The sequence below is a fragment of the Ilyonectria robusta genome, assembly GCF_021365365.1.
Source record: "Ilyonectria robusta strain PMI_751 chromosome Unknown BGZ61scaffold_35, whole genome shotgun sequence".
NCBI lineage: Eukaryota > Fungi > Ascomycota > Sordariomycetes > Hypocreales > Nectriaceae > Ilyonectria > Ilyonectria robusta.
The window spans coordinates 413358-430105 of NW_025764469.1; the positions used below are offsets into that span (position 1 = coordinate 413358).

Sequence of the window (16748 nt, forward strand, 5' to 3'; positions counted from 1 at the left end):
ATCTTCTGATCCAGCTCATCAGGTTGTGTAACCTTTGAATTGCTGACGATTGACGCCAGTCTTCAAGGAATTTGATCTCTTCTAGCAAAGATTTATACTCCTCTGAGTGAGGATCAAGCTTCTTGAGCGCCTCCTTCTTCGAGCCTCCAAGGAATCCGGTTGCGACGAGGTTTATTTGGTGATTAACGCAGCGAATCCTGCGTTGAGCGCTAAGCTCTGCGATTTCGTCAGTGACAGATTCTGCACCTGAAAGACCCCAAAAGAGCTCCGTAACTGCGCCGTCGCACGAGTCTGCGTTATCAGCAGTCAAGTAGCCGAGAGTCTCGGAGATCGCGAAATCTTCGATTACGCTCTGTAAAACTGGACCGAGATTCTCACCACCGTGACTGCCGAGTACGCGTTTGAGGGCTAGGAAGCGAGATTGAAGCTGTTGCGAGGCGCTGACGAAGTGAACGGTGATACCGAGGAGCGCGTATTGATTCGGAGAGGTCCAGAGATCGAAAGAGAGATGCTTCTTGTAAGGGGAGGCGGCGAGCTCTGTTTTCAGGAGCCCTTTCTGTGATTCGACCTCGGCGTTGAGCCACGATTTGACAGTATCTCCGCACAGAGGCAGAAGCTCCTGCACAAGATCCTTATTTAACAAGCAGAGAAGCTGGCGAAAAAGCGGGTGTTCGATTCCAGAGAAGGGAATATTCGCCTTCGATATCCAGCCTAACAGTGTATCTCAGAAAGTCTGCCCCGTCGATTTACTCACAACAGCCTTCCGCAGGCTCTCCTGTAGAGTCCTCTGACTCTTCTGTGGGCGCGGATTCGCTTCAGAATCAGTCGAATCGCTTCCCTCTACGGAAGAGGTACGAGAGCGAAGAAGTCTGTGATGCTGCCGCAAGTGGTCCAGCGGTCCAGAAGTCGTACCTCTAGGCAGGGAAAAAATCGTTGTTATACCATGCTCATCACAAAGATCACAGAGCCAGTATTCGCCACAGTTTCGGTGCTCGCGATCGAGCTTGACGAAGCGTGAGCCGTACGGTTCGATCGGGGATCTTTTCTTCCGTTTTTTATCCACCCACTCCGACCGAATATAGGGCTTGCTGTTAATTAGGATCTTCGGCATATCGCATACTGCACTTGGGAGGTTTGCTTCGTCGACATCATCAAGTTGGTTCTTTACGCTACGAGCTCGGCGAAGAACTGAAAAGGCGCCACCACCGGCGTGCGGAATGTTTGTGAGAGCCCCGGAAGACTGACTGGCTGACTGGCTAGGCGTCAGGCTCGATACCGACGAGGAATCGTCGAAAAATGGATCGTTGGGGTTAGCCATCTTGACGATGTTGGCGATGGGCCCATGTGCAAAAATTTGACTGGAAAAGTGGACTATTGGGCCTTGGGAAGCACTTACCCTATGGCCGACTGACAGGGGGGATTTTACCAAAATATACCAAAATTACCAATACAAAACGGTAGCCTAGTATTGTTTTGAATAGCTTCAATTTTGCTTTGTTTTGTATTGATTTATATTGATTTGATTTGGTAGTGTTTTGTTTTGTTCGGAGCGCTGGGCGGACCAGGAAGACACGTACTGCTTGAAGACTAACAAATGTCAGTGGCGTCGCGAGAGACGACCCGTGGTAAACCCCATGGGACCAATTCAACACGAAAGGTCATGCAGTTTGCTTTGTAACGCTAAGGGTCTAGCTTATTGAGCTCCCTTATATTCTTGCCGGAGCAGCTTCCGGGACAGCTTTGACAGCAATTGACTTGATTCCCTTATTGACGCCCCGTTCTTTGCGGAACGCAGACAAGCGGTACCTCCTCTCCGCTGCTGTCGGACTGTCGTCGGACGCGGCAGCCATTGCTCTTCATGACAACAGAGGCCCTGCTGCTGCTGTCGAACTGCTTGAGACCGGTCGTGGTGTCATCGCGGGAGCTCTCTTCGAGCAATCCGACCTTGCTACTCTTGAACGCGAGCATCCCGACCTGGCGCGTTCCTTTATCGACCTGCGAGATCAGCTAGACGCGCCGCCGCGGGCGGACTCCCTAACTACAGCCGAGCGCCCTACTGCGGCTGCAAAGACGGGTGGCGATCGGCGCCACGATGCTGGACCCCAGCTTGCCGCTCTCCTTGAGACAATCCGTTCCAAGTCCGGTTTTGAGCGATTCCTGCTCTCTGCGTCGGAAGCCGATATGCTGGAGGCTGCACGGCAGGGCCCGATTGTCGTCCTGAATGTGAGCTCGTATCGCTGCGATGCCTTGCTCATTGAGCAGTCCGGCATCCGACTGCTGGAGCTGCCACGCCTCTCCCGAGAGGCCCTCAACGACCATGTCCGGGAACTCAAAACTCTCGACACGCTTGGATGGCTCTGGGATGCCATCGTCTGTCACGTTCTTAATGCTTTAGGCTTTACTGGGCCTCCTTCGGACGGTCAGTGGCCACACGTGTGGTGGGTTCCCACCGGCACACTGACCCGGTTTCCACTCCATGCAGCGGGATACCATCTGAGGCGCACCGGCGAGACGGCGGTCGATCGGGTCATCTCATCCTACGCCTCGTCTGTCAAGGCGATCATACATAGTCGACGACGGCCCCAGCAAGCACCGGCAGCCGGAAAGTCCCGGAAAGTCGTTGTCGTTGCCATGCAGAACACGCCAAAACAGACCCCGCTCAAACATGCGAGCGACGAGGTTGATGCGGTAGTGGCTGTTTGCGAGTCGATGGGATTGCCGCATGACCAGCCTGAACCGTGCAAGGCCGGCGTCTCGTCGGCCTTGGAGGCCTGCAGGATATTCCACTTTGCCGGCCACGGCAGCACGCATCCCACAGAACCGTTGCAGAGCCAGCTGCTCCTCGATGACTGGGACCGGGAGCCATTCACGGTGGCGAGCCTCCTGGAGACCAACCTTACCTCGAAGCCGCCATTCCTTGCCTACCTCTCAGCATGCGGGACGGGTCAGATCCTGGACGAGGGGTCTATTGACGAGAGCATCCATCTAGCCAATGGTTGCCAGTTGGCGGGGTTCCGTCACGTGGTGGGCACGCTTTGGAACGTCGATGACGGGTTATGTGTGGACATGGCGAGAATGACATACGAGTTTCTGCGGGATGAAGGGATGGGGGATGAATCGATAAGCAGGGGGCTTCACCGGGCCACTAGGACGCTCCGAGACCAGTGGGTGAAGGGCGAGGATGCCGGGGGCGCAAAGTCATGGTCGCCGGGAACAGAGAGGGACGCTGAATTGACAGAGGGGCCGGAGCCGAGGCGGCCGTTCTGGGTTCCTTATGTTCACTTTGGCGTTTGATATTTGTTGAAGGAAGCCCACGACCGCCTACGGCGGCTGTGGCCTCAGGCAGCCGGGACCTCATACAGGCTCCAATTCCCTCGCCTAGCTAGTTAGGGAGAATCATAACAATACACACATCTTTGACCTCTTGACAACTACTAGGCCGGTCTCCGCTTAAGTGTCGCCGACATAAGTCCAGGTTCTGCAGCCAGTATTCCAAGATAATCCAAATATCAGGATTCCAGGTGGCCGAGGCAAACTACCGTCAACAAACTCATTATTTCTGCCTTATGATGATGATTGTCTACATGATTCTGCATGATGAGTCCCCTTCCTCGGCTCCCTCGGGGATTGGCTTTTCTATGTCCAGAACGTCTACTAGCACGCGACACTTGTCCGCACTATCCGGCTCAGACTTGAGCAATCTGTCCTGTGCCAGGTTTAGTGGTGTCTTGCCAACCCGATCCTTTACGCCGAGATCGGCACCCTGGCGGCGAAGCCACGCAGCAGTAGCGGTGTCCTTTTGTATGCTTTTGCATCCTTTGGCGACATGATGCAGCGGCGTCTTGCCGTCCACGTCCAGGCCATTAAGCGAAGCACCTTTTCTCGCGAGATATTCCATGATTTCTCTCTCTCCATGTCTTGCCGCCGTGATCATCGCCGTTATGCCAGCTTGCGTGCCTCGGTGGTTCACGTCCATCTTTCGGTCCTCGACTAGAAACCTGACGATATCCATCTCGCCCTCGGAACAGGCACAGATAAATGCCGCCCACCCTTGGACGCCCTCTCGAGACTTTCTGTCAGCACCCGCGTCAAAAAGGAACCGTACGACTGCTAGCCTTCCTTTTCCAGCAGCCATGGTCATGGGTGTGCCGCCTGTGCCGAAAATAGCTGGTTTCTTGGCGTCGATGTCGATCGTGGCTCCTTTAGAGACAAGATATTGAACGATTTCGAGATGACCGCCAGCAGCGGCCCAGTTGAGCGCGGTGCCGTCACCAGGGAGAACCCCCCAGCCAACGTCCATCCGAAGGTCAAGATCTGCACCTGCGTTGACTAAAATCCTCACGATTTCCTCTTTTCCCTCCTGCGCCGCCCGTCCGAGTGCAGTCCAGCCTCCGTGCTTACAGTTGATGTCGATCCCAGCAGTCATGCATCGCTTTACATCGTCTGAATCTCCGAGTTTTGCGGCGCGGACGAACTGTTCTGTGGCAGTTCCAACATCAGGCCGTTGGAGGTTGTGGTTCTCTAATGTCTATGTTGGTACTTCAACTCGGGCGACGACCCTTGTTATTGAAGGCGAGTTTGCTTACTTACGAGCTGTGACATCTCTTTGCTGGCGCGAAACAACACCTCGAAGATGTAAGGGCTTGGGCTTAGTAGCTGGAGGCGGCGGTTTGGAGGCCGGAAGCTTACTTTCAGGAGCGGTCTCGACAGCATTCGAAGTGGCTTCGGGCCTCTCAGAGGGCTCATTTGTCGGATTTGACTCCACTGCCATAGCCTCAGAATCGGTCGCAGGAACGTGGGAAGCTCCATCGAGCTCGGCAGGTGGTGCTAATGACTGGATATGGAACGAATTTGCCTCTGAATATTTCACTAGTGCCTTCAGAGTTGTTAACGCTATAGCTGAGAGCTGGGCGGGGGAATTCAACTACCTTCATCTTGATTGGGAAGCCGCTGATGGCGACACTGTATCGCTTCTCGAATGAGACATCGATGCGGATGGGCTCTTCGGGTGACTGATGCGAAAACACGACTTGGACGTCCAATGGTGCGCTTTCAGATAGCTCGGAGGTGCTGTAGAAGCTCTCTTTCACCTTAAACCCGGCCGTCATCTTCAGCAACTTGTCGTATCCCTCATCAATGGGCCCAAGTCGGCATCGGATCAACCCGCTGAAGATGCAGACTTCTTCGGCGCTCTCGACGGAACGCAGTTCGAAATAGTACATGCTGGCTCGCAGTCGCTCCGCAACGAGCTCCAAGGAGTTGGTTGGTGACGGTACACCTGCTGCATGGGAGATGGGGTTGAACTGGGACTTGTGTAACCTTTCGTAGAACTTATAGTAGCTCCTCGCAGTCTGTTCCATCGAGCCAATGGCCCCGAAGTCGTCCAGAGCTGGCTCTTGTCTTCCGGGGAAGACAACATTGAGCCGTGACGATCTCTCCGTAGCCCGCTGCTGTGACTTCAAGTATCGTAACCACTCATCCTCTCCATTCATAGTGCTCAACAGCGCCGTGAATAGACCGGAAAGCCAGTCGGGAATGATGAACTTGGACGACGGTCTTCCTTGGGCCTCGTCTGCTTCACCCGTTCCGACGGAGAGAACCACGTCATATGATGATTTCTCGCCCCATATCTCTCTCGACTCGTTGACTGCAAGCTGAATGGGGTTGTTCCATTTGAGGCCGCCGTCTCGGCAATCGCAGCCGTCATGCCTTTTGGGCTCGAAGAACATGGGAGCTGCGGAAGTGCATCTCGCCCTACGCTCATTAGCATCTGCGTATGCGATTTAGCAAAGGCGAAGGCGAAAACCTACGCATCCCATACACTGAGCTCCGAATTCATATAAATTCCGGTTCCGCCGCGGTTGTAGTTGGCGATGAGGTAGCAATCTTTGCCGACGGTTGTCGTCACGGCGTTTCGGCAGTGATTCCTCATACCAAACACCGTTATCGGGGGTTTCGTTGAGAAAGCCGTCTGCAAGGCTTTTTCCATGGCGGCTGAGGTGTAGATAGAACTTCTGATCCATCTTGCCAACCACCCGAGTCCCCACGTCTTGGTGAGAAATTTGTTGTCGAAGCCTGTCGAGCAAATCGTTCGGAAATGGGCTGCGCAGTCTTTAACACTACGACCCTGAGCCCCGATTCCGAGGGAGATTATGCCACCTTTCCTCTGTTAGCTTTCTTGTCAAAATGCTCCTCCCCGAGATTCTGCGCAGCAGCTTCCGGGTCACGTAGGTAGTCGGGATCGAAAGGTGCAGGGACGTACCTGAGCTCGTTCCGACCATTAGATCAAAGAAGATGCCAATTGGCAAGTCCAGCCCTATGAGAGACTCAACTTTCTCGAGAAGAACAAGCTCAACAATTCCTCGGACACCGCCTCCATCCAACGACAGCACGCGAAGGCCAGAGAGGAGAGGTCGGAGCCGGATCTGATAGGGCCACCCGGCTGTTTTAGTGTCACCGCAAATTAGGCAACTTCGCAGCATGTGAAGGCCTGTTTGCTGTCCATGTGTTTCTCCTTGATCGCTGTCTCGCAAGCACGACTCGCAGATGACATGTCTGCAGGGCAGCCGGTATTCGGGATTGCCAAACAGACAACCGTAGCAGACGCTTGTCTTCATGAAGAAGCCCAGCTTAAGCTTGTCCTGAGCTGTGCCGGGCTTTGGATAGCCGCCCAGATCCCGGAGGACCTCGATATGCTCCCTGTGATGTTTGGAAACAAGCAGTTGCCACTTACGCCGGCTTGAGTGAGCTTGAGGATTGACCGCGTTCATGACTGACAGCACACATTCCTCGATAGAGAGGATGAAGCGAGAAGAATCGAATGGCCCATCAACGAATAAACCTTCCTTGAGGAGCTGGCCTGATGATCTTTGATGGCCCTTGGCGTGCCCTTTTTTTGTGTTTGCGCACCTCTCGCCAGAGTCTGGATCGATAAATGCGCACTGGGCGCTCTCGTCTAGGAAGTGAATTATAGCCCGCTTGCATACGGCTCTTATATCTGTATTGAACACTACCGATGGCACCAGGACCAAATCTGTGAAGTGAAATTTACTTGGTCAGGGCCGGCAGAGCTCTCGAGGACAAGAGGGGCATCATCAATCCCAGCTCATGAGTCACTTACCGCTCCCTTCATCAGTGAGTGCATTCTTCAATATGGCAGTTCCCAGGCCAGCCGCGGTCGGCTGGAACCTTTCCTCCAAGTTGCCATCCAAGCAATGACGAAGATACTCGGCAAACCCCAATTCAGTGGAGTCAGGAATCGTCATTTGTCGACGACACTGTCCAAAGTCGAACGGCTCCTGGTTTCCCTTGGCCAGGTGGTGGAAAGCCGAGTCGACAACGAGCGACATCTGTCTCGTGTCGAATCGAGTCCATGATTCAGCGCGCTGTTGCTGCACGCGGGCCGCATCACGCTTGATGCGCGTGGCCAGACGTGCTGTCTGCTTGTAGATGACCTCAGACGTGCCCAGCGGTGGGAATCCCTTGAAGGGAATGTAGTGTACATAGACACTTGAGTAGCTTCGCGAGAATAGCTGCCTCATGGTTGTGTCTCCGTACTGTTCGGTTCAATGCATGTCAGCCAATGCCGGTGCTGAAGTCACTGACATAGTATGCAGTATGTAATATCGGTGTCCTACGTACCTTTGCAGCAAGAGCCCTTAGCTTGTTGTTTTTCCTAATTTCATCCTCGACCGCTCGGAAGAAGGCGTTGGTGACGACATCTTGATCTTCGGAGATCCACACTTCGTTTGTGAGAGTGGAGGCGTTGAGGATGATAATGAGAGCTGGCAAAGAATATTGATTGATGGTGTGCTGGGCTCCAACTTGACTCCAGTCGAGCAACCAGACGGCAGAATCCGCCCAGCCTTTGTGATCCTTGGTCACGTAGCAAACGACGTCACTGAATATGTATAGAAATCGGGGATAGAGCGTCCTGACAGCGGTTCGACGGTCCATCTCGACCTGGATCTCGTGCTTTTTGCCCACTCGGGCCCAGTCGCTCTGGTGTTGGGCTGCCAACGGCTCCGTGCCATTCAGCCCTTCACAGTCGACGTAGAACATCGGCGTCTCTGTGCCGTATGTTGATGGGTCAAGATACATGTTCACTTCGCCAGTTGTCGAGATCAATGCGGCATCCCCCGAGGAGGCTCCTGGCACTGGCGCCTCAAGATCCTGAAAGTCCTGCGCAGCATCGCAGTGGTACATCAAAGTCCGAACTGCAAGTGGCATTTGTTAGAAAACTTGAAGGGACCCAGCGTTATAATGGGACAGGCAGACACTCACTCAGCAGTGATTTCCCCGCACCTGTGAATCCAACAAAGGACGTAAGGCTCGGGAACTGTATTTTGGGACTGTCTCTGTGGTGATGCAGAGATCCGTCCATCAGGTCCCTAAACCGAGGCGTTTCGACCAGCGAATTGATCTGCTTTTTACCAACGGTCCTTTGAAGGAGGCCAAACCATTTCGTCGCCTCATCCCGCTTAAATTGATTAGATGTGGTGATGACCCCTGCGATGTCGGACAAGGCGCCGGTGACCATGTTCCAGAATTTCTCAGTCTTGCTGTCGCCTCCCCGGCGATGATTGGGGTTTCGCGCTAGATGCTTTCTGTGGAAGCAATCATGGCAGAAGTTGTCCCCGCAGGAGCAGAATATTTCCCCTGGGACTTCTTCGCATCTGCCGCACAAACGCGACGGGTCCATTCCTGAGGGCGAGGAGTGACGAACCAAAGATCAATACAGGAAGAAGTTGTGGTAACCTCTTAACCTAGGTTCCTGCTGAGCGAAAGAACGTGGTCTGGGATGTTGGGGTTAAAATAAGATCTTGCCATCAGCTGAGCCATTCCGAGATGGTCCACGAAAGCTGAGCTAAGTAAGGACTTCTCGTATTTAGTACAGCTGCCCAATCTGCCTAGATTGCTGCCTGAAACTTACCGCCAACACCGTAAATTGTGGCTTGAAGCTGAACATCTTTTTCAACTCTGAGCCGCAAGGCATTGGTTGCCTTCTCAAATCTAGTGATGTAGGAGGCGTACTAGTATTTGTGGGGCAACATTCTACCAACCATAAGCCATGATGGCATGTGGATCCATTTCCTAAAGCAGAGAGGACGCAGAGTGATGTGTGTAACTAACATTGTGCAGTTCTCGACTTCCCCACGTTTGTTTCTCGGCAGTTGCACGTGAGAGCCTTGGCTAACTGCAATCATCAGAGAGTCCTAAAGCTGGTGTTGGCACTACGCTCAGTCAAGGTATGGCACTCACCTAGTGGCATACAGCGTCGGAAGCATCGGAAGTATAGCCTGACTTGAAGATTCAAAGCAGCCTAGGCAGTTAGCCGACGCCTGACTTTGTACAAACGCCAAAGGGAGCCTGCAATATGTTATAGTGTCTCCAGTTGTCTACAGTCAGTCGGGGACAGCCCTGGAGACAGGTTGGATAGTGGCACTCTCACGCTTTCGGGCCAGGGTTGAAAGCCACTCAATCCACGTAGTGGATCCACTAGTGGATTCCACTGTCCACTCCACTGGCAAATATCCAGTAGCGTATAACGTGCATGATAAGTGAGTGGCTCAGACAAGCGAGTGGCTCACCTAACCACACCTTTACTACCAAATATCGAAATAAAACAACCATAACGCCTAGAATCAATTAAAATCAATCACTATCCTCTTCTTTAGACGCATCTATATCAATTTCACAAGTACGCGCATTATGCCCGGGTTGCCTGCATCTTCCACATCGCCGTTCCCTCGTCTCCGTCCGCCTCTTCCGACCACTACTTTGCTGCGTTTCCTGCTGTATCTGTTCAGCGATTTCCCTCTGATCTTGTAGCTCCTGCCCCTCAGCTACTGTCATGCTCCCTGAAAGCCGGAGACGTGTTTTTTTCGCCCTGCGCCGCCGGCTAAGTGTCGCATTTGCCTCCCGAAGCTCGTTGACCTCTGCCTTCAATAATGCCATCTGGTGCATTATTCCTCGTGCCCCCTTTGCAAATTGGTCCATAGCAGCTAAAATCGATGTCGGAGAGCTTCCCTGATGACGGCTGATTCGGCTTTTGATAAAATCAGTTTGTGAAGTAGCTTCAATTGGGTTGTTTGGGGTCTTTGGAACCCAGATAACAGGCAGAGCTACGAATCTCTTCTACCCTACCCGCCTGTTGAGCATTGGGAGTCCACATGAGTCAACCATCAAACTTGTCTTAACCGAGGACTCCGCACCGAGCGGGAATTACGCCACTCTGAGCTACTGCTGGGGATCCGGGCCAGCGATGGAATCAGTTCAATCAGATCAATCCTGACCCTAAATCTGATCTGACTGCTATATTTGACGCCTGACGGCTGATTGACTGATCTGATTGCAGATATCTGCCAAGCCCTTCCCCAACGGGACCCTGATAAAGCTATTCCCAAGCCCTCGATGACCTGATCGTCGTTAGACCTCGACGTTCCCGATCTTAACTGCCCTCTCGCCGATCCAATGCTTCAGCAGCTGCATCATCTCGATCGTCAAGTCCTGGAGGCGATGCCTTTGACTCGTAATCATCAGCTTCGCGATGCTAAAGACCCTCTCGCAGTCAGCTGCCATAGCCGGAATGGCTAAGATATCCAGGGCTAGATGACTCAGACGAGGGAATTCAGCCCTCCTGTCTGCCCACCACCTTACGGGATCATCGACCTGTTCAATGCGGAGCCTGTAGTAACGCTGGAGCTCCCCTTCCTCATCGTCAGGGCCTTGTGGCCTAGGCTTCCGGCTCTTGAACCATTGCTCGAACTGATTTGGCTCCTTCTGCGGCCCCTGTTGCTGCTGCTGGGGCCCTGGAGATGGTGATGGGCTAAAGGGATCCCTAGATGCCTCGGGATGCCGATACCAACGGTTAAAGTAGGCCTCGAGGTCCCGTTTGGCGTCAACAAGCCACTGGCCCTGGTCAGACCATACCTCCTCGAGGAATGGCAACCCGTGGCTAGGATGTAGGATGACGGCTGCAGCAAAGAGAGGGGATTCTGCAAGAAGAGCGTAATAGTAGTCAAGCTTGACCCAGGCGTTGTTGATTGATGCCCTCATATAGGCCCTCTCCCTTGACTGCATGTTAACAATTCTAATGTTTGTGTAGGCTGCCCTGATATGCTCTGGGAGGGCGGCCTCGTTATGCCGGCGAGGCTGACGATGTCGACGCCGGGTAGGTTGATTATGTCACGGGCCAGGGCCCATATCCTTGCGGCTGTGCCGCAAGACGTACTTGGCTCGTGCGCGCCAGGGGTGGGAAATCATTCCACAGCTCAGGGGCACTTAGGAATTTCTTTCTTTCTTCTTCATCTTTGATGTAAATAGCATCCTGGACTAGATAGCTGGAATACAGTTACTAGAGGCCGTTCACAGATTAGGCTGTGGCTGGGTCTGTTCCTGGGCCAATGTTGTAATCTGATCGGCTGACTCGTCATGATAGAGGCCCTTGAGGTGTTCAAGATGTTCGAGGACATACTCGATGCCCGTTTGAAGTGACCATAGCTGTCCTTTACCATCCCGGCTACTGTTCCGGGCCTCTGCCCACATCGTCATACGGTAGATAGGCTCGAGGGCTTGCTGAATCTCTCCAAGAACCCGCCAGTCATCAGGATATAGATGATCCTCGACCGGGACCCTCCCAGATGCCGGCCCTTCGAGTTCCAGACTATTCAGATAGGTTTGGATCTGGGCATGCTTCTCCCAGGCCCTCTTAATCATTAAGTACGTCGAATTCCACCTGGTAGTGTTATTCTGCTTTAGTTCGAGCTCGGCTCTTGATGGCTCGCTAATAGAGAAGATCTCGGGCTCCTGGCCGGCCTCCTCCTCGATGCCTGCCTTCTTAAACGCCTCCATCCGTTGTGGGGAGGCTCTGATGAACCTGACAATATTATGAAGCTTTCCAACGGGCCCCTTGCGTCGCCAATGTCTAAGAGCTCGTTCTTGATCATCTAGCTGCTCTAGATGATCGCCATCAAGCTCGAAGGCGTCGGCATCGTCCCCATAGAGGAAGGCCTTAGCTACGAGGTTCAAGATGTGGCCGAAGCACCTCATCCGTCGATGCTTAACGTCGTCAGGCTTGAATCTCGGGTTCAGACGAGGGTATAGCGCTGCCAAACAGGTATCGTTATTGAAGGCATTATCACAGATGCTAACGCCGATCCGGCTCTCGATTCCCCAGTCTCGGATGACCTTCTCGATCGTCCTCGCGATGTTCTCGCTGCTGTGGTCCCCTCGATGCCTACGTAAGGCTAGCAGCCGGGTTTGGTACTCGAGGTCTTGATTGAGGAAGTGGCCGATAACGGCGATCATCGCTAGTTGATTCGGGGACGTCCAGCAATCGAAGCTGATGTGTATCGATGTGACGGCTTCATCTAGCTCGCCCTTAACGGCAGCCCTCGCCAACTGGTAGACCCTCTCGAGGTCCTTCGTCAGAGTATGACGCCCTAAGGAGATATCTCGAGCTAGCTTAGGATCGAACCGGGAGAGTATTGCGTTTAGGAACGGGTCGTTAAACGTAGAGAAGGGAAGATTCGAGTTCACGATGTAACCGATGGCTAGATCGTGGATCAGGGTCGTCTGGGCTTTCGTCATCATCGAACCGGCCGGTCGCTTTGCTGCTGCTGTCCCTTGAAGCTTTAGAACCGTTAGAGATGCTTCTTCTTCGTTAGGGTCCCCTCGGATAGAGTGCTCCTCGCAGAGGTGTCTTATAGATGAGGATGTCGACTGTGCAACGAAGAACTGTGGCCTGTTACGTTGGCCGCAGATCCTACAGGACCATACAACGCCCTTTACGCCGTCACCGGGTCCTAGCTCTGCAAGGAAGTCCCCGTGGGCTGTGATCCAGCTGCGGCGACCCTTGGAGCGCTTCCGGTCAAGATGTGACTCGAGGACGAAGCGTCGGCTTTTCCAGACGATGCTTGGAAGGTCAGGGATGCTCGGGAAGCCCACAGGATTGATGGCAACAGCTGCTTCGACCTGCTTGATGAAGCTGAAGGGCTCGGGACGTAGAAGAGTGAAGGCATCGGCGACAGGGCCTCGTTGATCGGCTTTGGGGTCGGACATCGTAATGGGGAGCGGTCGAGGGCTGGGAATAGCTTCATCAGAGCACTGAGAGCAGCAGCAGCAGCAGCAGCCCTTCAGAAGCCGTCAGCAGAATTAGAGATTTCACATTCCCACCGGATCCCCCTAGCAGGGGCCTGCGGCCGTTACCTGGCCAAGGGATTCGGGCCAGGATCTATGGGCAGGGGTCATTGCTGGGCTCTCAGCCCCCCCAATTGAGGCTTGTATCAAGGTCGAAAATCACAGAGTTACGTAGTCCGGACCCGGAATAACATATATTCCGGGTTGTGAAGGCATTCAGATATCTGCAGTCAAAGAATGACTAGATCTGATCTGACTGATCTGAAAGATTCGCCGATCTGATTTGTTTGACTGAATCTGACTGTTTTAATCTGCAGATAGCTTGAACTGATGCCATCGCTGATCCGGGCCCCCAGTTCGCCTCTTGTCTCATCTTCTTGGAGAGTTTAAAGAGGGGATCGTCGTTGACACCCTGCCCAAAACTCTCCGGGAGGCCGTGGAACTGTCAAGAGAAGTGGGCTTTGAGTATCTCTGGATCGATTCCCTTTGCATCATCCAGGACTCCGAGGAGGATTGGAGTCGCGAAGCAAGCCAAATGAGCGACGTTTACGGCAATTCTTATTGCAATATCGCTGCTACTCACTCGCAGGATTGCCACGACGGCCTTTTCTTCCCGGATCGTAACCCAGGGTTGCTCGGTCCAATTTTTGTTCAATCATCCTGGGATGGGTTAGAACCATCCCGAATTGGACTGTGGGACCCTGGCATCTTCGTCAAGGCTGTTGAAAAAGCACATCTGAATAAGAGGGGATGGGTTCTACAAGAAAGATTCCTGTCGCCTAGGACGATTCACTTCGCTAAGGATCAACTCTTCTGGGAATGCTATGGCGGTATAACCTGCGAAGTCTACCCCGAAGGCCTCATGCCCGGTTACAACCTTATGTCATTGCCTAAGCAACGACTTAGATCTCGGCGACAGTCCATTACCGACTCCAGTGGGCTGGGGCAGCTCACGTCGGCGAATATTCTCTCATACTGGTCGGCACTCTTGAAGATGTACTCTGCCACCAACTTGACTAAGGAAGAAGACACGCTACCAGCTATTTCCGGCATAGCTAGAAGGATCGCTGACAGCGATGATTCTCAAAAATATGTTGTTGGGTTGTGGACAAACCATCTTCCTTCACAGCTTCTCTGGGCACTCAACGTTCCCGGGAAGAGAACGGCGAGTTACCTTGGACCTTCCTGGTCCTGGGTGTCAGTCAGCGGCGACCTCCGTCCTAATTCATCTCATTTAGACGGCGACTCGGAAGATCTTGTCGAAATTCTCGATTACAATGTCGACTACACGACAGAGGATATCTTCGGTAGAGTTCGCAGTGCAACACTCCAACTTTCCGGAAGACTCTATCCTTCGTCACTCGCACCCTTCGGCACATCCTTACCGACCGTACAACTGCTCTTTGAAGACGAAGACCTTAACAGCGACAGTTTTTCCAAGCCGGTGTTTATGGATGCAAAGTTAGCTGAAGGGGAACTGGTTGTATATTGTCTACCCGTACTGCTATCATCCGGCCACCTGGAATGTCTCGTACTCCAAGCCGATGGACGGCAGAAAGGCCATTACCGTAGAGTTGGTAAGTACGCAACAACACATCAGGAGGACATTTCTATCATGGGCCGCTGTTCTAAATCCTATATAATCAATACGGCACTATACGCTGATGACTTGACGATCACAATTGTGTGACACGGACGACGACGCCATCGGCTTTCCTTAAATATCTGGGGGGCTGGAATATCACTCCACGTACTTGGCTCGTGGAAATATTTCTCTACAATTGAGTACTAGTAACTAACCTAAACCTCTTTATAAACGCGGCCAGTCCTCGATCTTGACTCTGTTTCCGTCCGTGCCCTTGTCACATTGACCACAATCATTCTTAATCTTATGCTTCCAAGTCTTTCTCCTCTGACTCCTGTACCGGGCGATAAGTGTTCTCTCTTATTGCACCAGCTCCTGGCTTCCATCCAAGCCGTCAACAACAATGTCACGGTCGTACCTGGGAAGCGGGGTTATGCCAAAAGTGGTCTTGCTATCACGCCACTGCAACCGGGTTTCATAGGTAGGCAAGGTAGCGAGGCACGGAGCAGACTTCTGCTATACTCTGTGCTAGCTGTGAACACTTGACTATGGGAACACGCACGGTGTAAGCGCGAACTGGCCCCAAAAACGTGTCTCCAAGTTGCTGTGTAAAAAAAAAAAGACATTGAGGGAATGCTGGAAGCTGATTTCGCTAGCGACTGTGTATTAGCAACGCGTATCGCTGCATCAGTGAAGGCGGGCATTAAAACAGCTAGCTCCGCCACTGTTAGAGATCGTTCCCTTATGTACCTCGCTGCTACAGGTGCATTCTGCAAAGCCACATAAGCCACAGGTGTACCTTGCGGACCTTAAAAAAGTTAATTAAAAATCTAGCGACACCTATTTCGCCTTCTGTTAAATTGGAAGCATGGAACACCAGGGCTCTAGGATATCATATAAGGAATAGAGGCCCCTTCAGAACCAATTCAGGTGTCAGACGGTCCGGTAGGAAAGTCAGCTCTGCATAGGGCCGGGTCCGCACTGAAGCTTCCTTTAAACCTAGATAGAGACTTTGAACTTAGTCCACTTTCAATAACCTAGATAGTCCTTAACAGACTAGGTTATCAGCTTATAATAGTAACATTAGATTAAGAGTATCTAAATTAATTAGATTAATAGGGATAAATAGCTAGCTTTCTTCCTCTCTAGGTAGAAGAGGAAGATAAGATTATCTATTATTATTAAGCTATTTCTACTAATCTATCTTACTTAATAGTTATAAGCTCAGTTTGCTAGCTTTAACTGTCACGGGCTAGATGAGATCAACTCAAGAGGTAATGCTACTGCATTGTGAGAATACTACAATGGAGAGGAAAGAGAGAAAGCGGGCAGGCGCGTAGACGCGAAGATGCGTTGATAGTCCCTGTGGTCTGCTCCGTGCGCCCTAGTTACGTATCGACCCCACCCTGGGTCCAGCACTCCAGACGCTCCCGTTACATTAACTAATTTTTTTTAAAAGATCTTTCTTTTAGATCTCTTTTCTAGATCTTTAATTAAATTATCTTCTAGTTCTCTTTTCTAGATTATTATTTCTAGCGTCTAAGACCTTTAAATTAACTAGTAAAGTAACATTCTATTATTAAAATACTTCAAACACCCATCAAGTTGCTAAGACAAGAGACTTAATGGCTGAATATCCAGCCCGAAGGGTAAATATCGTATATCTGCAATTCAACTCTCCTGGGAGGACCCCCTAGAACCCCCCTTTCTCTTGCGGCGGGTAACCAGCTGTTAAACCGCTCCAAACTCTGTAGAAGGGAGTTTGTTCCCTCCCACGCTTCCTGACAGGCCTAATCTAACTATATACCGTCTATCAAACCTCTCATTTCCCTGTAGCTTATAGCAACACATCGTTTAGTTAATGTAGCGTGGTGGATACAGTGGATCGGTCAGCTGTTGAGACTGACGGCGTTGTTAGGCAGCAAGGCGCATCTTCATCCCTGCCCTATAGTTAGCCACCAACGCAGTACGTAGGAAACGCGGGCGTATAAACCTTCTGTTGGCGTGTGGTTATAGAGGCTCT

The 16748-nt window shown here is 52.1% G+C and overlaps 7 protein-coding genes across 7 annotated transcripts; 3 read left to right on the forward strand and 4 right to left on the reverse strand.

Annotated features, from left to right (window-relative positions):
- Positions 1 to 371: 371 nt before the first annotated feature.
- Positions 372 to 1580, reverse strand: BGZ61DRAFT_148461 (uncharacterized protein). The gene is made up of 2 exons (XM_046237331.1): positions 1397 to 1580; positions 372 to 1318 (listed from the first exon to the last, which is right to left on the reverse strand). The coding sequence occupies exon 2, from the start codon at positions 1316 to 1318 to the stop codon at positions 725 to 727; it is 594 nt and encodes a 197-aa protein (XP_046096450.1). The 5' UTR covers positions 1397 to 1580; the 3' UTR covers positions 372 to 724.
- Positions 1581 to 1740: 160 nt separating this feature from the next.
- Positions 1741 to 2010, forward strand: BGZ61DRAFT_321743 (uncharacterized protein; the record flags this gene model as incomplete). The annotated part of the gene is made up of 1 exon (XM_046238947.1): positions 1741 to 2010. A coding segment is annotated over one exon (270 nt), but the record flags the coding sequence as incomplete, so codon positions are not given.
- A 171-nt stretch (positions 2011 to 2181) lies between these two features.
- BGZ61DRAFT_499486 (CHAT domain-containing protein) lies at positions 2182 to 3294 on the forward strand (the record flags this gene model as incomplete). Its single annotated transcript, XM_046251413.1, has 2 exons — positions 2182 to 2223; positions 2305 to 3294. 2 exons carry the CDS (start codon positions 2182 to 2184, stop codon positions 3292 to 3294), a joined length of 1032 nt encoding a protein of 343 aa, XP_046096452.1.
- A 1628-nt stretch (positions 3295 to 4922) lies between these two features.
- Positions 4923 to 7034, reverse strand: BGZ61DRAFT_310930 (acyl transferase/acyl hydrolase/lysophospholipase; the record flags this gene model as incomplete). Its single annotated transcript, XM_046238806.1, has 3 exons — positions 4923 to 5754; positions 5811 to 6159; positions 6263 to 7034. Coding segments are annotated over 3 exons (1953 nt in total), but the record flags the coding sequence as incomplete, so codon positions are not given.
- Positions 7035 to 7251: 217 nt separating this feature from the next.
- On the reverse strand, positions 7252 to 8701 carry BGZ61DRAFT_563738 (uncharacterized protein; the record flags this gene model as incomplete). Its single annotated transcript, XM_046255873.1, has 4 exons — positions 7252 to 7349; positions 7433 to 7556; positions 7642 to 8216; positions 8284 to 8701. The coding sequence occupies 4 exons, from the start codon at positions 8699 to 8701 to the stop codon at positions 7252 to 7254; spliced, it is 1215 nt and encodes a 404-aa protein (XP_046096454.1).
- Positions 8702 to 12708: 4007 nt separating this feature from the next.
- BGZ61DRAFT_368768 (uncharacterized protein) lies at positions 12709 to 13062 on the reverse strand (the record flags this gene model as incomplete). Its single annotated transcript, XM_046241914.1, has 1 exon — positions 12709 to 13062. A coding segment is annotated over one exon (354 nt), but the record flags the coding sequence as incomplete, so codon positions are not given.
- A 424-nt stretch (positions 13063 to 13486) lies between these two features.
- On the forward strand, positions 13487 to 14350 carry BGZ61DRAFT_278099 (heterokaryon incompatibility protein-domain-containing protein; the record flags this gene model as incomplete). Its single annotated transcript, XM_046238421.1, has 1 exon — positions 13487 to 14350. A coding segment is annotated over one exon (864 nt), but the record flags the coding sequence as incomplete, so codon positions are not given.
- Positions 14351 to 16748: the final 2398 nt, after the last annotated feature.